The sequence below is a fragment of the Daphnia pulicaria genome, chromosome 10 (genome assembly GCF_021234035.1).
Source record: "Daphnia pulicaria isolate SC F1-1A chromosome 10, SC_F0-13Bv2, whole genome shotgun sequence".
NCBI lineage: Eukaryota > Metazoa > Arthropoda > Branchiopoda > Diplostraca > Daphniidae > Daphnia > Daphnia pulicaria.
Window position 1 is genome coordinate 1,402,966 of NC_060922.1, and position 21,058 is coordinate 1,424,023.

The following is a 21,058-nucleotide window of genomic DNA, read 5'->3' on the forward strand; positions in this document are numbered from 1 at the left end:
TGGCATATAGACAGTCTCACACATGGACAAGTGGGAGAGAATATAAGCTACAGCAGCAGACAAAGTCGGCGCGCGGCTACTTTCTTATGCAATGCACATGTCATGCCGGGACGGGAGAGCGAGAGAGAACGAAAAAAAAAAATGGTTTTTTTGATCGATCCGACATGGAATTTTTCGTATTTATCGTGCGAAATGTGCCAAGCCAACAACAAAAACCCAACAGCAAACGGCGGGTGGAATGAGCGAAGGAAGAGGAAGGAAGAGTTAGAGGTGAGGCCAGCAGAGAGTGGAAGAGGATTCAAGCCTGAGCGAATGCAAATCGCATACACCTTTAACGCGCATTGCATATACGTGTGTGTGTGTATAGTTGGATAGTCGGGATAAATAATAAAAAAAGCAAAACAAAAAAAAGAGAGGGGACGGATAATGGGTAAAAAAAGAAAATGAGGGGCGCAGTTCTACTCCACCAGGAAGGATATGCAACACACACAAAATGGGAGAGATGGGAATGAAAAGGGAAAGAAACGGCGCGCGAGAGTCAGTTGGATATTCGGAGAACTGACAACGTCTAACGTGAGTTAGAAGGAAAAAAAGGGGTGGGCCGGACAACATGGCGACAAGTGGTTATTGAAAAAGAAATACTAGGGTAAGTGCCATTTGGGGTTGTACGTTGGCTTTTTTCTCGCCTTCCACTGGTGTAGGAGCCATCTGCTCGGATCTGCGACTCTGATTCAAGTGGAATTGTGATCGCAATTGGCTTTGATTGGCTGGAATTCGCAGCCCCTTTTCAACCCTATAACGTTAGTAGCTCACGCAGATAGACACACACACACAGGGCAGCAGCAGCAGTCAGCAGCAGCCGAGAGAGCTCGGTTCACCCCCCTTGGGGCGATTTGGGTTTGTTTTTCTCTTCTGGCTCTCTCCCGTTCGCTTAGTCCGCGGCCTGAAGTGGGTTGGTGAGCTGCTGCTTCGTGCCAGGGTGGGGCATTTCGGGTGTAAATTCTCGTTCTCTTTTCTGTGCTCCCCAAGTTTGTTTGCACCATTCAGTGATTGTGTGTGTGTGTGTGTTTGTTTTCATCTCTGTCTCTCTCTCGGTCTTCCCAGGTACAAGACTGTGACTTTGTGCACGAGTCAAATGCTAGCAGCACCAGCACCATGGCCTCATCCAGTCCGTCTCCCCAGCAGCAGTTCTGCCTGCGATGGAACAATCACCAGTCTGCCCTCGTCTCAGTGTTTGACCACTTGCTCCAGAGTGAGGCCTTCGTCGATGTTACTTTGGCAGTGGAGGGTCTACTCCTCCGAGCCCACAAATTAGTGCTCTCCGCCTGCAGCCCCTATTTCCAGGCTATGTTTGCATCCCATCCGGCCAAACACCCAATCATCATTCTCAAGGATGTCCGCTACAATGACCTGCGAGCACTTTTGGATTTCATGTACAAAGGAGAGGTGGCTGTGGATCAGGATCGCCTACCAGCCTTCCTTCGATTAGCCGAAAGCCTTAAGATTCGCGGGCTGGCCGAATTCTGTGAGGAAAGTCTCTCCCAAGCCACTTCGCAGCCGCCCATCTTCGATTCGCTGTTGGATTCGCAAAAGAGGAGCTACCCTTCGTCAGGGTCTTCGGCTCTCCAGCAACAACAACAGCAGCAGCAACAACAGCAGCAGCAGCAGCAGAATTCTGCTCCTGCTCCTTTGACGGCCGTGGAACTTTTGCCCGTTTCCAATCAGAGACCGCCAATCGATTTCAGCGTGCCGGCTATGGCCAGCATGTTCGGCTCGCCAATTCCCATAACGTCGGTGCGCAGTAGTAGTAGCCTGAGCAGTTCCACCAAACGGCCTTCCAGCCCTCAAACTTATGCTCATCACAGGAGGAAGAGGGGCAGACCGCCTCGTCAATCTTACTCGGATTCGGTAAACTAGACATTTTAAAAATAAAAATAATTCATTTGCATTTTCCATCACTAATCTTCTTTTATTACAATATTTAGGCTGGGATATTAAACAATGTTGTTGGATTGAAATCAAACTCGAGTAAGGACATTCGAGGCTCTAGCCCTGAAGTTATGGAAATGAACGTCGATCTTCTCTCCATGGGCGTCTCGAACAACGGCCCCGACACTGCTCTCAACCCTCATGCACCGACCAATTCTAACGCTCACGGTAGATAACCCAGCCGACCTCTCCCATTATTTTTCCCCACTAACGAGAGTTTTGATGTCTATTCTCTTTTTCCATTTTATTTTATTTTCTTGTTTTGGGTTGGCATGGAATAGATTCTTCCTCCACGGCTCAAGACGATCACATCAAAGGGGCGTCGTCGTCGCGAAATTCCAGTCCCGTCAACAACACCTCGATAGCGAAACTCGAACCTTCATCTCTGCTGGAACCCGACACGCGACCAGACGGCTTAGAACCTCAAGCTGGACCATCGCAGGAAAGCGAATTTGACAGTAGCAGACGCGGTGGAAAATCAGGTTTGCATTTTAATCCGCTGGAACTTTTAAAAAAGAAAATTATTTTATTATTTGAACGTGCGGACGGATATTCATTTCCCACATTCCTGTCACGCTATTTTAGGGAAGGGTAACCGGAGAGCCCGCGGACGGCCGAGAGGTTACGGTCGCAACGCCAATTCGCTTGACCGTTCGCTAATGTCTGCCGACTCGTTGGACGACCTGGCCGGCCCGTCTCAGAGGGAAGGCTCTAGCACTCCGGATCGGACGCTCCTGGGCGGCTCCAACAACAGCAATTCCAACAACACGGAGCAGCTGCAGGAGATGTCGATCCGGGGCTTGAATCTCTTCCGCTACGCTTCCGTCTCGGAGGAGGGCATGTACCGCTGCATCCCCTGCGAGAAGGAGCACGTGACGCGGACGTTCAAGAACAAGTACAGCTTCCAGCGGCACGCCTACCTCTACCACGAAGGCAACCAGCGCAAGGTCTTTCCGTGCCTGGTGTGCGGACGCGAGTTTTCCCGGCCCGACAAACTCAAGCACCACCTCAAGACCGTTCACGACTACGCCGTGCCCCGCGAGTACAGCAACGCCTACTACTCCCTGCCCTAGTATTCGTCACGGCTTCCACTTCTCGTCACTGCTGCAACTACTCTCGCCTGCTGATTGCTGATCGCCCGGCCAACAAGCTGCTTCTTAGGTAACAGCAGGGGAAAAACAAAACAAAATAAGCAAAAATTCCTCTTTCCTTTTTCTCTATCTCTCACCTATTTCGCCTCCTCCGTCAGAGTTCCAAAAAACAAAACAAATCCAAAGTGCTTCGTTCATTCATCAAATAATGTCTCGCTCGCACTCCTCTTTTATTGACAAACAAACAACAAATCATCTGTTATCGAGCATAGTTTAATATTTCTCACCTCGCCGTATGTTTTTCTCTCTCCATCACCTGCAAATTTTTCATCCATCCCATTTTTTGACAACTACCGGTGCCAATAGTTCATCAAAACTTTTTTTTTTTTTTAAATTTTAAAATGAAGACAACCAAAATCCATATCCGCTCAGCTCCTCCTCCTCCTCCTCCACTACTTCCTCCTCCCCTCCCCCTCCTTGTTCCTTCTCTATGCGGGAGGAAAAGGGTGGGGGGGAGGAGGGGGTCCAACAAAACAATTGAGAAAAAACACAACTACCTTTTTCGCACCGCCACTGCCTGAAGAAGTGGAAGCAATGTTGAGAATCTTATTCGTTTTTTATTATTGACAGTTATTTTTGAATTAATTTTCCGTCGTGCATATCCCCCCTCCTTCATTCATTCTTTCGCTTCCTCTGAGGAGAAGAAGAAGAAGAAGAGGATGAAGGAGGAGTAGTATCGGGTCTCGGGAATGAAACGCGGGATATATCCAACGCCAAAAGCCAACAATTTCGGAGTAAAAACAACCCGATCTAAGAAGCGATCAGGTTGACAGTTTTTTTTTTATTTCTTTTTTATGAATTCTATATAACATACAAAGGGTGGGAAGGAAAAATGTATCCCCCTTATGATTCTTAAGTATATCAAATAATGTTTTTTAGGTTTTTTTTTTTAAATATATTGTGGGATCCCTGGTCTCTCCCCCCCCCCATTCTTTTAATTCGCGTGCGCTGGCAAAATCAGAAACTAACTTTATTATAAATATATATACCACCAACCCACAGACACACACACACGCTTTAAAGAAATTGCGACATTGCTGCTGGCCTTGTCGACCCCTCTCCCCCCTCCCCATATAGTTCAATTGTTACAAGGAAGAAAGCGGTGAAGATTCCCGGTGATGGATTGTTTTTGAAATTTGGCGGGTCTCTGGGAATTGAAAAAATTTAATTCGTTTTGTTGTTGTTGTCTTTACACGACTTCCCAGAGCTCAAATTCAAAGCGTCCAATGGCGATTCTTTGTTATTGTTGTATCGTTGTATTTTTTTTTTCAACTACTACTGCTAGTACTACTACTACTACTTCTTATTTCTGCATAGGCCTTTATTGCGCACGAGAAAGAGGAAACAAAAAAAAAGTAACGGAGAACGGAAGAAAAATATTTCAAAAAATTTTTGTTTCGCGCTCCAAAATTTTTACCCCCTCCAAAAAGGAAAGAAAAACAGAACTCTCCCCCCTTGTTGTACGTATTCTTTAATTTTTTTGCGTGTGTGAACGTGAGCGTGAAAGTCTTTGACACGTTTAAGGTTGTGCTCTCCAGACAAAGAAAACACAAAAAAAGGGAAAAAATACTAGTAACAATTTTTTTTCGTTGGGTCTGTTGTTGTTTGTTGTTATGTTTTTGTCGCGATCTAGTATAAAGGAAAAATAAGAAAACTTTTTTAAAGAGGGAAAAATTCCCCCATCTAATCCCCCCTTTTTAAATAAAAAAAAACCTTTAAAGGTTTACAAAAAAATTCAAATTTTCGTAAAAAGAAAAGAATTAATAAGAATAATAATATTAATGATAGAAGAGAATGGTGTAATTTTGTTTTTGTTTTTTTCTCTCCAAAATTTTGTTTGGTTGATTTCGGTAGCATGTGCGTGAGTTGTTGATATACAACCTCCCCCACCACCGGCGATTCGGAAACCCAGTGAAGCCAATCCATTTAATGGATTTCCAAAGTACAGTACACAGTGTAGTAAAGAAATTAGATCGTTAAGAAGAAAAAGAGAATTTGTTTCGCATTTTTTTTTATTCGCCGGTCAGAAATTACAGAAATTTATTATTATATTATATACAGTACAGTTTCTATTCAGCGCGAAATTTAAAAAACTTTCATTCAAACTCCTCCGCAAGAAGGACCCCCAAGTTCAAAACTCTCCTCCTCCTCCTCCATCTTTTTTAATAAAGATTTAAAAAGAAAAAATAAGATTTTAGGCAAAAATTTCAATTCAAATTCAAGAAAAAAACGAAACGTGTTCAGAGCTCATCTCTCCTCCACTCTTCTCCGTCTCTGTCTCGCTCTCCGATGCCAGTGTGTGTTTGCGTGCGTGCGTGTGTGTGTGTGTTAAAAACAAAAATTTTTTTTTCTCTTGTATCTATCTACATGCGTCTCGTTTTTCTGATTTTTATACGCGGGAGCAACCGATGTGTAACCAAAAACTGCCTTTTTGTCCTCTTGTCTGTTTGTACGGTTTTTTTTTTTCTTATATACATATAAATATTTTTTTTTTCTATCCTCCTCCCGACCACACACACAAAGCAGCTTCTTACCTCAGATCCTGATGTTTTTTTAATTTTAATTTTTTCTCCTTTTACCGCAAATATTCGTACGATAGCGCGTTTTTATCAAGTTTTCCCCTTTTTTTTTTGTTTAAATTTTTATATAATAATAATTACCTTTCTAGTAAAGTTGAAAAAAGACAAAAAGAAGGATATATATATAAATGAATATATATAAACTATTCAAAAGCACCTGCCCGTTAAATATTAAAAATAAAAAAACCTTCCCTCCCGTTTTATTTTACCCTTCACCACCACCAGCCACCAATCCTTCCTGATTCCAAATGCGTTTTTAGGACCGAAACGGTACATTAATATTAATAATTTTTTTTTGAGTTTAGTACATCTTGTTATCGTTTGATTTGCCGTTATAACACAACACCCATTCTACGCACCTGTCTTGTTATCCCGTTTTCCCCCTCCCCCCCATTTTTTTTGTATTTGTGAAAAACCAAAAATTTATATACTGGGTTGGGTCTTTATATACACAATTTTCATTTCAAGAAGAAGAAACAAAAAACAAAAAATTTCAAAACATCAAAAAGCAAAATTTTCATCTTTTTAACAAAATCGGATTTTCGCAAGTCTACACGTTGCGGTAGTTGTGTCATCATCCCTCATACCGACATCGTTTTCATGTGTTTTTTTTTTTTGGCGGGTATATATACATAAGAGACAGACGAGACCAACATTTCTAACCAAAAGAAAAACTTGGAAAAAAAATAAAACGGGGCACTTTTTCGCGTGTTATAACAAAATTGTGGCGTGTGTGTTAGCGTTTGTTTGATGCAAAAGGTTCTTTTCCCATACACTTTATTATTACATCACCTTCTCTCTCTCTGACTCTGACTCTTGAACCAAAAGCTGTGTGGGATGTTTGAGAGTATTTTTTATTGTTTCCACGTTGCCTAATTTGGTGTTTCGCAAGATTGCGCGATAGCACCTCGTGTTGAATGTGACACGAGCATTCGAACACGACCACGGAACAAGATCGATAAGGATGAACGATGATAAAGTCAAATGAAACGGCCAGAGAGAAAAAGAAGAAATAATAAAACGTCGGCGAATGAGTTCATAGAGACGTCGTTGGCGCACCTGTGTGCATGCAACTTTGTGGATTTGGTGAATTTTATTTTCAGGAAAAAAGAAAAAGGATTCGATTCGTGTTCATTCAAAGAAAAATGAAGTTTCTGATTCTCGCTTGCTGCCTCCTTTCATGCGCTGCAGGTAAATATTAAATTTCAATTTGACTAATCTTTTTACTTGATTGAATTGTTATGTTGTGTGACGTCATCCTGGTTAGGTAACTCCTTGTTCCCGTGGCTGTTGCCATTGTTTTCCAGGACCGATCAGTCGTCACTCCTCAGCGGAGGCAAAATCGTCGGCGGCACCCAAGCCACTCCCAATGAATTCCCCTGGCAAATATCTCTCCAGGTAAAAATAAAATAAAAATGTTAACGATTGAAAATGTGAAATCGAGTTAATGTGAAAAATGGGCGCGTCAATTCATTTTTCATATTTTGTCAATTGAATGCAGAGACGCGGCGTTTTGTCGACCTATTCCCACAGTTGTGGAGGATCCGTCTACAATAATAATTACATCATTGACGCCTCTCATTGCGTGGACGGGTATTATTATTTTAAAAAATGGAACATTCGACCAAAAGCCTTCGACTTTTTTTTTCCTTTTTAAAACGCAATAATGTTTGATGTTATTTAAAAGGGTCACTGATGTCGGCACATTGCGGGTAGTAGCCGCCGAACACAGTTTGACACAGACTTCCGGCTACGAACAGATCCGTTCTGTGTCGTCCTATAAAATGCACGAAAGTTACAATCCGAAGACATATGCAAACGATATCGCCCTCCTCAAAGTTAGTCTGAATAATAATCTACTCTAGTTCAATATTTCCCCTTTGATTCTAAATGCCGAACTGTTTCTGTTTTTCCTTCGCTACACAGTTGAGTTCGCCGCTTGATTTCTCAACCGGCAAAGTCAGTCCGATCAATTTGCCGGCCCAGGGAGCGACCATCGACGCCGGAACAACATGTCTGGTTACCGGATGGGGCACCACGATTGTACATACTCTCTCCTATCCACTTTGCTGAATTTGGTTAAGTCATTTTTAATTTTGAATCTCGTCTTTCATAAATTATATTAGGCTGGTGGTGGGGGTTCAGTCTCGGACGTGTTGCGCAAAGCGGCCGTGCCCATCGTTTCCAACGGCGATTGCAATTCCATGTACGGAGATAATTCTATTTTGCCGTCGATGCTGTGCGCTGGATTCGTAGCTGGTAAATAATTCCATTCGTCCCAATATTACAATTAACGCTCATTTGAAGAAGAAAAAAGAGATTCTTAAATCGATATCTGATGATTGCAGGTGGAGTCGATTCTTGCCAAGGGTATGTGCGGCATATTGGATATGAGCAATAGACACTGTCAATAATGTGTCTCTATCATTTGTAGGGATTCGGGAGGACCCTTGGTCACGTTGAATCCTAACGTCCTAGTCGGTGTCGTCTCTTGGGGATACGGGTGCGCTGATCCAGGATATCCGGTAACTATGGCTCCACGTTAAAAGATACTCAGGGACATCAGCGGCTAATCTTTTTTTTTTTTTTTCAACAACCTCTCGTCAATTAGGGAGTTTACACGAGAGTTGCGTCATTTACTAACTGGATCAAGACTAACGCTGTATAAATTCCGGACAAAAGTCCAGTTAACCAACGAACGTTATCAGATTTTTGAAATCCCTGTAGAAATGGACGAGAAGTTTCCCATTTGGTTATCGGCGCTTTCTATAAGAATTAATTTCATTGCCCTTATTACTACCGTGTAACATTATCTTAATATTATTGCGACGTAGTAATAAATCAACTTCCAGAATTGGGTTAGCAGGTTAAAGTAATTGAAATTTATGCACAACAGCATAAGCTGAGCGGGTTAAAGTAATTTGATCAACAGTGACTAACAGCATAAGCTATACTAGCGTTTCCGATAAACAGTGTGAACGGTTAATAAACTTTTTTGTGCCTCACTAGATGGCGTCATGGCGAGTAAGGTGGGGTAGTAAAAAGTTACGAAACCGTTAACGGTTTAACGGATCTGTGCCTATGATCTCGTGCATAAAATCTTGTGACAATGTGACCCGAAGAGCTCACATTATAACATACATTACATAATTTATTTAACATTTTTATTTAACCGCTTTTATCGTTTTTTTTACGGTTTGGAATAAATGGATTTTTAATAAATTCTAATCGATATCTTAAGTATTGCTAATTGGAAGATTAGTGTCGTCTGCTTTCGTTCGTTCAAGTTTCGAAAAGGAGACTAATAATAAGATTTTAACAAGCGATCCACGATTCAAGTAGACCGAAATCCCGGAGCGGCTTTCCAGATCTAAATCCGGAAAAGGCCTTAAAAATATAAAAAAATATAGGAATGTTTGTCTTTGCACGCCGGATTTACCTGCGTTTGCAGAATGACAAAATTCCCACCCGTTTAGGAGTTATTTAGCTCTAAAGTTTGGGTTTTTTGAATTTTGTCAGAAAGTGGGGGGGCTTTGACATCCATTTTCGGAAAAGCGGGGGAGCTAGGGAAAAAACTAATTTTTAAAAAAGGTTTATTGCATACTCAACCACCGAAATCCAAAAGGAATTTTCTTTCCGGATTTTATTGGTTGAGATATGACTGATTTAGTGAAAGGATAATTTAGCTGGTTTCCCTCCCTGGCTTGCAGCCATTTTTTCGTACGGTCCGCTGCGCTCCTGGTGGAAGCCAGCAGAAGGTCTTATACATCGGCCAATAAGAAATCTGGGTTCACTATATATGAAGGCCTGTATAAATGCAATGGGTCTAATGTGAAGGCCGATATATAAGACCTTCTGCTGGCTTCCACCAGGAGCGCAGCGGACCGTACGAAAAAATGGCTGCAAGCCAGGGAGGGAAACCAGCTAAATTATCCTTTCACTAAATCAGTCATATCTCAACCAATAAAATTCGTAAAGAAAATTCCTTTTGGATTTCGGTGGTTGAGTATGCAATAAACCTTTTTTAAAAATTAGTTTTTTCCCTAGCTCCCCCGCTTTTCCGAAAATGGATGTCAAAGCCCCCCCACTTTCTGACAAAATTCAAAAAACCCAAACTTTACAGCTAAATAACTCCTAAACGGGTGGAAATTTTGTCATTCTGCAAACGCAGGTAAATCCGGCGTGCGAAGACAAACATTCCTATATTTTTTTTTATATTTTTATGGCCTTTTCCGGATTTAGATCTGGAAAGCCGCTCCGGGATTTCGGTCTACTTGAATCGTGGATCGCTTGTTAAAGAAAATCAAAACGATTACTGGCGTGGATGCATAAAATAAAAAATGAAAAAAATGTTGTCGTCGTCATTTTAACTTTGGTGTCGCAGCTTTCCATGCTCTCCAGTCGCCACTCCATGCTGTTTGTGTTTGGCAGGACAATACTGAGAATAAAAATGGGATGACTATGGGAGTTTTAATAGAAGAGTTAAACTTGTTCCAAGTTTGTGTATTGTTGATTCCTCTGACAAGCATTATCCATCCCCAAGTCAATACATCGCAGTTTGTCAGCTTTTTCCTCTGTGCAAATTTGAGGCCTGAGCTCGCCTGAGCCAGCCATCGTATCAGCAAAGTTTTGCTTGTGCTGGATCTCCAGTCATATGATTTGACTGATGACCTCCTGCCATCAGCAACAATCACAGTGTCATAGCTGAGGTAATAATTTTCCATTACTTTTATTAATCTGCATGTAACCTGCCAGATTTGTTAATGCATGATGTGCATAAATGTAGAATATAGGCCTATAACCTACATGGAGACCTTCAATTCTCCTGTTTATTACCAATTATGGAAAACCCCTGGATTACGACTGTCTTATTTTCAATTTTCCTTGCTTGCTATTGTTGCTATTGTTTCTGTAAATATTTTTTGTAACTCACTGTTGAAATTTTTTATTTAGATAAACAACATCCCGTTTAATTGCCAGTGTCGACTGAGTTAATTCCCTTTTTTTAATGTCCTGGTGACGCCCATGCGAGTGTGGGTGTATTCACGAGGACTCCCGTTTACCTATCCCTCCTGGTGGATTCAACTTTTCTGTGGATGGAGCACTTGTAGCTGGCTGTATTTCCCAGGCTTAAAGGTAGGAAAAATTCATTTCTGTCCTTCCTTTCTGACTATTGAGTGGCGTTTATTATAAATCGTTACACAGAACGGTGTACGATTATTCCTTAGCTAGTCGATTATCTGGAATTTTTTTTCTTGCCGTTTTTATTGACTCCTTGCCGACAGTTAAGGGTTCTTTAAATTGCTCACGTGTAGAACGACTGTAGATCAGGCCTGTTTTTGTATCTCACAACTTTGTCTGTGGGTAAACAATCAAATTCAGAAATATTTGAATTTGAAACACTTGAAGCAAAGTGCAACTTTGTAATACAATTTTTCCAGCCGAGAGGGTCTTGCCGCCACACCGGCACTTCCTGGCGGCTTCCTGGGTTTGACTGTTTCATAGCAAAATAATTTAAGCGCAAACAAATATTCACCAATACATCGTGAAGTGAAAATATACTAGAGCAATTGGCCTAGGGCACTGCACCAATTTGTATGCACTTAAACTTCCCACATATGTCTTCTTTCATATTAAATATGCTCCACTTGTCCTGCTCTGTTGCCTTAAGTCTATACGGCAACGGAGCAGACTGTTTAACAAATCTCCATGTTATTTTGAAATGATCGCATACTCATTTAATTGCAATTTTATCGAAAGAGAAGTAATAACAATCAGTTAAATTAATTTAGAACAGTAATCGTGTCTCATATGATCCGGTTTCATGTGTATAGTTCGGTATAGTTGTCAGTTGTGCATGTGCACCAAAGGTAATAGTGCAAGGGGCGGCGGCTGGTGGACGGCAGTGGTGGCTCCATAACGCTGCTTCGTTATCGTAAGCGAACAACTTACTGTTATCACTGAGTATTATTCTGCTGCGACAGACAGACACTGCGTATTTTACGTGATGCATAATATATCCAATTTCGATAAGGCGTGTCAACATTCGATAAGAAAATCAACAGTTTTGGTATAAGTTAAAACATTTTACCTCAATACTAAAAGTGGTAGTAACATTTTATTTTAAAAATAAAATCTGGCAACATAAATTCAATACATTTCGACATAATTAAGGACATACTTTTATGTAAAATCACAATCACGTTGCTAACAGGAAACCTCACGAGGGATCTAATGCTTGGGAGAGAAGTTGTTTTCTGAATATTTTCAAGAAAGCTGGTTCGCTCATCGCAAACATGGCACATCCTTCCTCCTCTCTGTAAAATCGCGTATGACATTAGCCAAATTAGTACAAATTTCTTCTGAACCTTGGGAAAAGATTTGAAGAAAAAACAATTATGTAACACTTACTTGTTGATGACATATCCCATAATATTATCGTTAGTCTCTTTGAAAACGCCTGATAATTTTTCGTTGCCCACTTCTTGTACAACGCACAAGTCGTAAAGTTCGCGGTTGGCTTCCTTCAGCATTTTCGTCTGATGTTCGACGTAGTTGGCCTCTTCGTCGGCGCCACTAGGCCAAAACAAATCGAAGACTGAAGTATATTTTTGATTTAGCTCTGCCACTCTTTCGTCAAATCGGCGATAAAAATACTTGAAGAGTTGAGCGTCAGCTGCCAACCAGTTGGAGAGCACATCCAACTCTTCATCGCTCAATGCGCTGGACTTGTCCGGTTTCCTCCGGTTCAAATCCAGATGGATAACGTCTTTGAAACCCCAGTGAAGCAAGTGCATTAGCAGGACTAGAGATTCGTCCATTCTGTTGGACACCATCACGAGATCGAACTCGCGATCCAATCGCTCAATTTCGCTCTTCATGGCCACTTCGTTGTCGAAGATCTCCGGCGACAGACCCATGTCCCAGGACATTTGATTGCGACCCACATATTTCATCCAGCGTTGGTTCAGTTCAGGTGCAGACGGATTTTCTTTAATTTTGACCACCATATCGTGAATATCTTTAACGCCATAAAACTCTCGAAATTTATCTTGATAATGAAACATGGACACAAAAACTTCAACTGGGTCTCTCACTATGGTGAAAGTCGGCACTTCGTCATCCAGCACCTTCATCACTTCATTCCTATTCCATCGATTGTGCAGGGAGAAAATATCGAAAGGTAAATCCTTCCATTTTGCGTTAGCTAGCGATTTGTGATTGAATAGGTCGGTCGTCGAGAGATAGTTCCCGCTGTCGGGTAACACTATATTCAAGTGATTCTTGTTTGCAAATCTGTAAACGTTAACAAGATAAAATAGCAGATAATTAAAGGTTGAAATTTATGTGTCTTGTGGGGTTGCTTCTGATGCTCACCGGAATATAATGTTTTCGATCGTACTGCTTCCGCATTTGTGATTTTTCATGAAGGCGAACTTCCTGTAAGTTTTAAAACTTGTTGTTGATGATTCGTTAAGGGATTTGTCAACCTTATACGGAATACTATATGGGAAAGACATAATTAGATCCGAATCTGACCTTGTTGGTGTGATATAGGTGGGGGCTGGCGACAGAAGAAAAGTCCAATGGATTGCCGAAACCGCCATGAAGGCGAGAGCAACAACGAGGCACCATTTGAAGCAACGGCGGTTCAGTGAAACGGACGGGAGACGCATAACAATTTCACTGGTGTCTTGGTTGCTAGAAAGTTGTATACGATTATTATAACACTCGAATTTTATCTTCTATTTACTGGTGTCGTCAAATAATTTGACAACTGTTACCTATATTGAAATTCGAACAGGGCACTAGGGCAAATGCATGAAAAATGTTTTACTGCTCTCTATAGCTGACTGTGTCTGCGAGTTCTGGCGTATCTCTAACAACGTTCAAAGACAGATAACACGGATTTGAATGCGGTAGAGTTTACGTATGCTATCTTCTAGCTTTTCAAAGTGAAATTCAAACAAAGCGCTCTTCTCCAGTATTATTGCCCTATTGAAATCGATCGAAATCAATTAAACTAAATTGAAGCCTTTTTAGCGCCAACCAAATCTGCTGTAGATTGAAGTTGTTATTTACTTAGAGACTTTCTTCGCACAGCGTCAACTAGTGAAACTCACAAGACAAGACAGAATTCGTCCTTATGTAAGCTTCGGCATCAATAGTTCAGATGTTGTTTCACGGTACAGGCTACACATGTTGAGAAGACAATAAAATTCATAAATGGACTACAAATGAACGGCTTGATGACGACCAGTTTTTCCTAGCGGTTCTCAGTTTATATTCCATCTCATGCGGTTACGTGTTACCTGTGTTGCAATATCATAGAGGGGTACAGAGTACTCTTTTTGATCCCAATTTTTTGTGCGCCCATCTGTAATGTTATTTACAGCCAGTACAGTTAAGTTAGTAAGTACGGCAAGTTTAAAGGAAATAAATGAAAAATTACAGATGAAGTATGAATCGAGCACTACCCCGTCGCATAATACTCCACCACCTGTCCTCCGCTGCTGCTTGCTAAGAACAAGTGCATGTTTGTACGGTGTACGGTATGTAACTAAAAGAGTTGAATACCAGTAAATATCCTATATAAAATCCGCTGGAATCTAACTAACTAACTAGCCCCATGTTTTTTTCCCCCTTATTGCTATTTGTCATAAACTTATAAATTATTTAACGTATACAGAATTTTCGTAAATATTTAAGTATTTTTTTTTTATTTAACCTTAAAAAAAAACACGAATAAGTCAAGGCACCTTTCCCGATCACTCTTTATCTTTTTTGTCTAGTTTGCTGTGTGGGGTGATCTCGACCTATCGGATCAGAAGTTCATTTTTATCTATAGATATCATGAACCAAGCATACAGCGTCAACAAATATACGTTTACTTTTTATACCTTGTCTCTTGCAATGAAACTATGGAAAAAAGCTGCACGTGAGTAACACGCATTCAAAACAAATTGAAATAAGCAAATATTACTTTTAGTTTTCGATGGACTGTAAATAAGAATGTATCTAAACAAATAGATCGTGACGTCAATCCATTCCTTTGCCATTAATTAATCATATGTTTGCAAGCATGAGGTTATAGGGAGTAGAACTAAACGTTAATTTCTGGATTTTACGTATATCATACTTTTTCAGTTTCATATTCCCTGTCTTAATCTATTAATGTTTCGGGTTAAATTTTGTCTGAATCTTTCTAATTAAAATAGGCAAGTCGGCAATGAAATTTAGTGGTTGCGTTGATATATAATCGAGTAAAGTCATTCCCTTTTATGGAATATTCCATTTGAAAAATCTATCACGTGATTGATATAAATGGTATTCTCTATGACAGTAAAGAAGTGAATAACAAATACAGAAACATAGCTTAGGTTACGAAGTATTATTTGTTGAAGATGACAAGATAAAACGAGCGTCGCGTTTGTTGGTTTTTACGTGCAAGATTAGAAGAAGGACGAGTCGAAGAGCTGCTGTCAATTAAAGCCACAGACAGGACTAAGTGCGTCACCTGAAATAATCCGCCATTAAAATTGTATAAAAAGAAGGATGAAACTGGAGCCAAGCGGTTCATTCGTTGTCTATCTTAAGCATCGGAATCATGAAGTCTGCTCTGATCCTTCTCGTCCTTGTCGCTGGTGCCACCGGTAAGACTTTTGCGTTCATCTTAATGTTTCTGCTAAGAAATTATAAGTGTGTATTTGATACAGTGATTTATGGAATAACAATTGCTTGTATAATTAGCCAAGCTGACGCTGCCTCGTCTGCCTCTTAACGTGCTTATGCGCGGTGGATGGCCCATGATCGACGACGAAAGGATTGTCGGAGGCACCCAAGCCAGTCCCAACGAATTCCCTTACCAGATTTCCCTCAGAGTATGTTGTCTTATAATTAAAATACATGTACGCCTGCTTTTATCTTTCAATTTTTAATTTTAACCACTTCAGCGCCTGGGCTCCCACATTTGCGGTGCTTCCATTTACAAGAGCGGATGGATCATCACAGCTGCTCACTGCACTGACGGGTAAGTAAATAACTAAATATATTGAATTAATCCTATAGACACGTGTAGACTAATGACTAATGAGGGCACTTGTATTATGATACCAATTCTACTTAACAACAGAACCTCTGTCGGCTCCCTATCAATTGTTGCTGGTGAACACAGCTTGTCCGTCGATTCCGGAAATGAGCAAACCCGTAACATTGCAGCTAAACACGAGTATAAGCTTTCTGACATTTATTTGAAATACAAGTTCATTTTTTTTTTTTAATTTTTATTGAATAGACATGTCAGTTACAGCTCAAGGACCCAGGAGAATGACATCTGTCTTTTGGAGGTATTTCGATGATCTATAAACATTATATATCCGAATAATTGTATCATTTTCTAATTTGGTTTTGTCTCTTTCGTAAAGTTGAGTTCCCCGCTCTCGCTGAACTCCGTGGTGGGTGTTGTCCGAATCCCCGCTCAAGGTGCTCAAACTGCCGTTGGAACCAACTGCGTCGTCTCCGGCTGGGGTACCACTTCAGTGAGTATATTATTATAAGTCGACATTGTAATAAGCTGGATAGCGTGTTTGATTCCCGTACTTATAATTTCACGTATAATTTTGTTTTCTGATTCTTTAAATGCAGTCGGGAGGCAGCACTATCCCCGACATTTTGCGCAAAGTCACCGTTCCCATCGTCAGTGACGACACTTGCCGTGGCAGCTATGGAACTAACGCAATCACTGACTCCATGATTTGCGCCGGATTCCGTTTAGGTATATCCAGCATTCGTAAACTGTTACAAACCAAACGTGTTTTTGCTAACGTCTCTTTTCTTTTTCCTTCCTTCGTCGAACATTAAAGGCGGAGCCGACTCTTGCCAAGGTAAAACATCTTGGATGCTATAGCTAGGAAAGAAAATTAATACCTTTATCTCATTATTTCCACTTACAGGTGACTCTGGTGGCCCCCTCGTCGATGAAGGAACAAACCTTTTGATCGGTGTCGTTTCATGGGGAATCGGCTGTGCTGACGCTGGATATTATGGTAACATTTCTTGATTCTTAGAAGATTTAGGGATTTGATAAGTAGCTTATGTTATGAACGTCCTATTCAATTGTCTTCATTAAGGTGTCTACACTGAGGTCTCATACTTCCACAACTGGATCGTCAGCTTCGCCGGTTAAGAAACTGCACATTTCTGTCTTTTTTCTCCCGTGGATGATTTATGATTTATGAATTATGATGCATCCAATTTTTCATACACATTTAATCAATTAACATATCTTTAAAAAAACAAAATACAATGTAGCAGATAATAACAGTTTCTACTACGTGTCTTGTATACGGTTGCTCATGCATACCGGAAAATATGTTTTCGATCGTACTGCTTCCGCATTTATGATATTGGAATAAGGCAAATTTTCTGCAAGTTTTTAAAGTTTTAATTGTTGATTCATTATCGGAGCGGTCATAGTTATGTTAACGTTTACAGGAGAGCGTAATGAACTGATGATTCAAATTTTGGTTTTAATTTAACCTTATTAACACACCCGATCAATATCTTTAACTTTTTTTGCCTGGTTTGCTGTGTGAGGGGATCTCGACCTGTAACATCAGAAGTTCATTTTTATCTTACATCAACCAAGCATACAGCAGTTACAGAGTTACAGCACCAACAAATATCAGTTGCAAAACATCATTTTGTTTTTTTAATCCCTTGTCTCTTCCAATGGAACTGTTTAAAAAAATGTTTCCGGTTGGATTCATAATTTTTTTTTTTTAATTATTTTCATTAAAGAGTAGACTGCAGTAAAATTGATAATATTAAATATAAAATACGTGTTGTTGCGCGGATATTCAATCGAATTAAGTCCGTTAAGTCGCTCCCTTTTTATAAGGAATATTGTTTCACAGTTTAAAAATCTATCGTGTGATTCTCTGTGACAGCGGATGAATTGTCAGCTTCGCTGGTCAATAAGAAACTGCAGCAGTCATTTGGGTAATTTTATTTTCGTGTCGTCACCCACAAATATTTAATCAATAAAATATTTGCAATTTTGAAGAGTAATTTTTTTATTTGTCGGGCAAGTTTTTGGAATTTTAATATCGATATCTTAGCTTAAGCGTGGTTAATTAGAATATTTGTTTCGTCTGCTACTTTCGTTTTGTTTCACAGTTTCGACATTGGTTTTGAAAAACAAAGAAGTTTCAAGTTTCAGCTATTTTTTATCATAGAAAACTGAATGGAAGACTGATTCACCAGAATCATGTTATCACCAATAACATACATATTACGTATGTAAACGTGTATACATGGCCGCAAGAGAAATAGAAGAACAAAATAAAATGCGCCGTATGAATTTTGGGTGTCGCGACTCCCCATGCTCTCCACTCCATGCTGTTTCTCAGGTAAATAAAACTAAGAATACAAATGAAATGATTTTGGGAGCTTATACAGAAGATTTAAAACTTGTTCCAAATTTTTGAAATGTAGGTGCCTGTGACTAGCATTTATCATATATGCTTGTTGTCAATGTATGTTTGTATGTTTTGCTCCATTTGTAACTTTTTCATTTGTGCAGATTTCAGCCCTGAGCCAGCCATCGTAACCACAAGATGTGCAAGTTTTGATACTGACCTGTCATCACAAACAAACTAAGCATCATCAATTGGGTAATGATTTTTGTTACTATTATTAACCTTTGACCTGCCATATATTTTAATGGTGCCTGAAACTTGCACAAAAGGTTATTACACAAATTTATTACTTTGATAATTAGTAATTATTCAACCTTTATAGTAATCCTGTTTATTAACCATATTTAAGGGGTTACTCACTGTCTTCTTTCTAACTTTTCCTCACTTGTTGTCTCTGCAGTATTTCTTTCGTAACCCATTTTTTACTTTTTGTTTAGATAATCAGCTCCTAGTTTAATTGGAAAAACTCTGTCCTCGTGTTGTACACCCATGTGAAGGTGTGTGTATATTCATGATGACCCCCTTTTCCTATCCTGCCTGGCGTCAACTTGACTGAGGATGGAGAACTTGTTGATACCTGGCTGTGAATTTCCCCGGCTTAAAGGTAGGACAATTGTCTCTCTATTCTTCCTTTTCTTTTACTATTCGTTGGCGTTGGTTATGAAACGTTACGGAGTACGATTATTCCTGAGTTATAGGCCTTTGACTGCAAGTTTTAGCTCTTGCCGTGTCTGTTATCTCAATCAGGGTTTATTAAATAATTCATATGTAGAGCGACTGCACATTAGGCTTGTTTTATAGCTCACAACTTTGTCTTCTGGTAAACAACCAAATCGAAGAAAAATTGTTAAATTTTAAACACTTCAAACAATGTGTTAAGTCTTTAAAATTGTATTTCCAAGAGGGACCCTCCGCCACACCGGCATCTCCTCGTTAGAACTGGAAAGGAAGATAGTTTATAAAGTTCAATCAATCACGAAATGGATGATGACTCATCAGAATATTATAAGGCACGGTTGAGAGTTGGAATTCCCGTTTCGTAGAGATGCTGGACGGAAGTGGGACTATGTGCAAGGGGCCGAGTTAACTCGCAAACTCCGCGTTGGAAGTTGATTTTGAAAATTTGCTCTGGACCTGTCAGAATCTTGCAGAACGACACCCTTCGGTATGAGACACCGCAACACCCGGAAGCGTGTTAATCCATCCGCACGTTATCAGAAAATGCAGGAAAACCAGTTAAACCACAACCCAAACAAAGAAAGTGAAATGATACAGGCTGAGTGCTGCAAATGCCGTTGACTTTTGATAGATATAAAATGATGATAAACAAATAATAAGAAAAGGAAATTTATTGAAAACATGTCGCCAAAAAAAAAACTCGTGTGGTAGTCATAAAAAACTGCGCGCTGAAAGCACAGTTTGCAAATCACGCAAAATCGTGAAAACCGTGAAGAAATAACTGACATTTGATTTTTTGTTTTTTATCTTGTGAGTTGGGACTGCGCTGCGAAGGTCATTTCAAATAAAATCGGATGCGTGGGGGTCGCTTGAATTGGCGATGACGAAATTATTCGGACAAACTCACGCAGAAAATATGTGTGGGGTATTATACAGCAAAAATGGACAGTGCCTGTGGGTGTGTACATGCTAGACGCACACACACGAGAGAGTCTTGATTCCAATAACTGCCGCGGCTCCGCTTTCTCTTTCCTTTAAGTTCGGCGTGACTCAGACTATGCGACTGCTTGACCAAGTTGTTCTCGGGACGGTGTCGCTAGCATAGCGTCCGTACATAAGAATCACTATAAACACATTCCAAGAATAAGAATTTATATGTACTAACTGGCCATAAAAACCAGTTCCAAATGACTTCCGCCCATTACTTTTGCACGGCGTTTGGCGCATTGCCCTTTCAACGAATTGCCAGGCGACAAAATTTCGGTCAATTCCGAGTATTAGACCAAATTAATGCCGAGAAAGATTTGGATTCTTCTCACGGTGAATCCGTAATCATTGTGGGCTTAAAACACCTGTGTGCTCTGAAGAAAAAAAATTCAAGGATGCGAATTTCTTAAAATCTTTTGATAGTATATTTTTATTTCATCCGTTCTTTTAAGAAATGGAACTGGGCAATTTTCTATTAAGAGCGCCGATTCCAGTTTTATTGAGCACTAAATAAATCGTTAATGGGCACTTGGAAGGAAGTGTTATTGGCAAATCGATGTGCATTTCAATTAGGAAAAAGGCGCGATCAAGTTCAAGGATTTCAACGGTCAACGGCTCTCATCAATGCCAACACGCCCACGAATTCTTCGCTGAAGCAGAATTCCTGTCGGAAGTCCTCCTCGGAGAGAACGGATGGAGAAACTCGCATTTCTTTGGGTTAAAATTTTTTTTTTTTTTTTTTTTTTAGTGCAGATGAACTGCCGTGTATACTATTGTGCGTCGTGTAGAAAATCGAGGTCACTGTTGGTACAGATCAAGTTCCTGGTGAAGCTTTACGTTTTATTTTTAAAAAAAGAAAAAATGAAAAAATGTTCCGTATTATACGTCTTATTCGTCACTCATTGTTTAGCCGAGACTCCGCCTTCTTCCGACGTCGGTGAGTCACGCCAATTCCGGCGAACAGCTAGAAACTCTTGTTATATGCGCGTTCACCGGTGCCAAAGGAATCCCCCAGTTTAAGTTGATGACTAAAGCCCTCTGGCGGTTCAAGACTCGCCTCAGTGTGCGTTCCGGTTCTTTGCGGCCGCTGCCGTTTCCGAGTCACGTGACTCCCGTGTCGTGAAAGCGTATACGATATCAAAAAGAGCTCCTCCCCCCTCCCAGTGCAAGGGAGCGTGTATATATAAGTAAGCAT

The 21,058-nt window shown here is 40.3% G+C and overlaps 4 protein-coding genes and 1 long non-coding RNA gene across 13 annotated transcripts; 4 read left to right on the forward strand and 1 right to left on the reverse strand.

Moving 5' to 3' along the window:
- Nucleotides 1-533: 533 nt before the first annotated feature.
- On the forward strand, nt 534-6,165 carry LOC124314080 (protein tramtrack, alpha isoform-like). Of its 7 annotated transcripts, none has more exons than XM_046779099.1 (5): nt 534-646; nt 1,105-1,908; nt 1,986-2,157; nt 2,271-2,471; nt 2,575-6,165. In XM_046779099.1, exons 2-5 carry the CDS (start codon nt 1,156-1,158, stop codon nt 3,060-3,062), a joined length of 1,614 nt encoding a protein of 537 aa, XP_046635055.1. In that variant the 5' UTR covers nt 534-646; nt 1,105-1,155; the 3' UTR covers nt 3,063-6,165. The 7 variants fall into 7 exon arrangements, with proteins under 7 accessions (XP_046635055.1, XP_046635058.1, XP_046635060.1 ...); XM_046779102.1 differs by lacking the exon at nt 534-646 and adding an exon at nt 657-800; XM_046779104.1 differs by lacking the exon at nt 534-646 and adding an exon at nt 809-897.
- Nucleotides 6,166-6,676: 511 nt separating this feature from the next.
- On the forward strand, nt 6,677-8,573 carry LOC124314198 (trypsin-1-like). Its single transcript, XM_046779333.1, has 9 exons — nt 6,677-6,910; nt 6,987-7,117; nt 7,221-7,312; nt 7,407-7,557; nt 7,646-7,762; nt 7,846-7,978; nt 8,068-8,089; nt 8,154-8,244; nt 8,331-8,573. The coding sequence occupies exons 1-9, from the start codon at nt 6,787-6,789 to the stop codon at nt 8,385-8,387; spliced, it is 918 nt and encodes a 305-aa protein (XP_046635289.1). The 5' UTR covers nt 6,677-6,786; the 3' UTR covers nt 8,388-8,573.
- A 3,251-nt stretch (nt 8,574-11,824) lies between these two features.
- Nucleotides 11,825-13,592, reverse strand: LOC124314127 (galactosylceramide sulfotransferase-like). 3 transcript variants are annotated; one of them, XM_046779179.1, is made up of 4 exons: nt 13,504-13,592; nt 13,097-13,420; nt 12,131-13,015; nt 11,825-12,036 (listed from the first exon to the last, which is right to left on the reverse strand). In XM_046779179.1, the coding sequence occupies exons 2-4, from the start codon at nt 13,393-13,395 to the stop codon at nt 11,940-11,942; spliced, it is 1,281 nt and encodes a 426-aa protein (XP_046635135.1). In that variant the 5' UTR covers nt 13,396-13,420; nt 13,504-13,592; the 3' UTR covers nt 11,825-11,939. The 3 variants fall into 3 exon arrangements, with proteins under 3 accessions (XP_046635135.1, XP_046635138.1, XP_046635137.1); XM_046779182.1 differs by having other exon boundaries at nt 13,097-13,159; nt 13,259-13,577; XM_046779181.1 differs by having other exon boundaries at nt 13,097-13,174; nt 13,259-13,577.
- A 1,625-nt stretch (nt 13,593-15,217) lies between these two features.
- Nucleotides 15,218-17,036, forward strand: LOC124314218 (trypsin-1-like). The gene is made up of 10 exons (XM_046779359.1): nt 15,218-15,372; nt 15,470-15,600; nt 15,673-15,749; nt 15,852-15,947; nt 16,014-16,065; nt 16,144-16,257; nt 16,364-16,493; nt 16,582-16,602; nt 16,672-16,764; nt 16,849-17,036. The coding sequence occupies exons 1-10, from the start codon at nt 15,327-15,329 to the stop codon at nt 16,902-16,904; spliced, it is 816 nt and encodes a 271-aa protein (XP_046635315.1). The 5' UTR covers nt 15,218-15,326; the 3' UTR covers nt 16,905-17,036.
- Nucleotides 17,037-17,893: 857 nt separating this feature from the next.
- On the forward strand, nt 17,894-19,514 carry LOC124314343. Its single transcript, XR_006911166.1, has 3 exons — nt 17,894-18,129; nt 18,303-18,393; nt 18,636-19,514. It is a non-coding gene; the product is annotated as an uncharacterized LOC124314343 (long non-coding RNA).
- The last annotated feature ends 1,544 nt before the right edge of the window (nt 19,515-21,058 follow it).

Coding starts and splice junctions, on each gene's coding strand:
- LOC124314218 (XM_046779359.1), top strand. CDS start 15,327: ATGAAGTCTGCTCTGATCCTTCTCGTCCTTGTCGCTGGTGCCACCG. Junction 15,373..15,469: donor CCTTGTCGCTGGTGCCACCG/GTAAGACTTTTG, acceptor TTGTATAATTAG/CCAAGCTGACGCTGCCTCGT. Junction 16,258..16,363: donor CCGGCTGGGGTACCACTTCA/GTGAGTATATTA, acceptor CTTTAAATGCAG/TCGGGAGGCAGCACTATCCC.
- LOC124314127 (XM_046779179.1), bottom strand. CDS start 13,395: ATGCGTCTCCCGTCCGTTTCACTGAACCGCCGTTGCTTCAAATGGTGC. Junction 13,016..13,096: donor ATCGAAAACATTATATTCCG/GTGAGCATCAGA, acceptor TAACGTTTACAG/ATTTGCAAACAAGAATCACT. Junction 12,037..12,130: donor ATGGGATATGTCATCAACAA/GTAAGTGTTACA, acceptor GCGATTTTACAG/AGAGGAGGAAGGATGTGCCA.
- LOC124314198 (XM_046779333.1), top strand. CDS start 6,787: ATGCAACTTTGTGGATTTGGTGAATTTTATTTTCAGGAAAAAAGAAAA. Junction 7,763..7,845: donor CCGGATGGGGCACCACGATT/GTACATACTCTC, acceptor AAATTATATTAG/GCTGGTGGTGGGGGTTCAGT. Junction 8,090..8,153: donor GGAGTCGATTCTTGCCAAGG/GTATGTGCGGCA, acceptor TATCATTTGTAG/GGATTCGGGAGGACCCTTGG.
- LOC124314080 (XM_046779099.1), top strand. CDS start 1,156: ATGGCCTCATCCAGTCCGTCTCCCCAGCAGCAGTTCTGCCTGCGATGG. Junction 1,909..1,985: donor GTCAATCTTACTCGGATTCG/GTAAACTAGACA, acceptor TACAATATTTAG/GCTGGGATATTAAACAATGT. Junction 2,472..2,574: donor CAGACGCGGTGGAAAATCAG/GTTTGCATTTTA, acceptor ACGCTATTTTAG/GGAAGGGTAACCGGAGAGCC.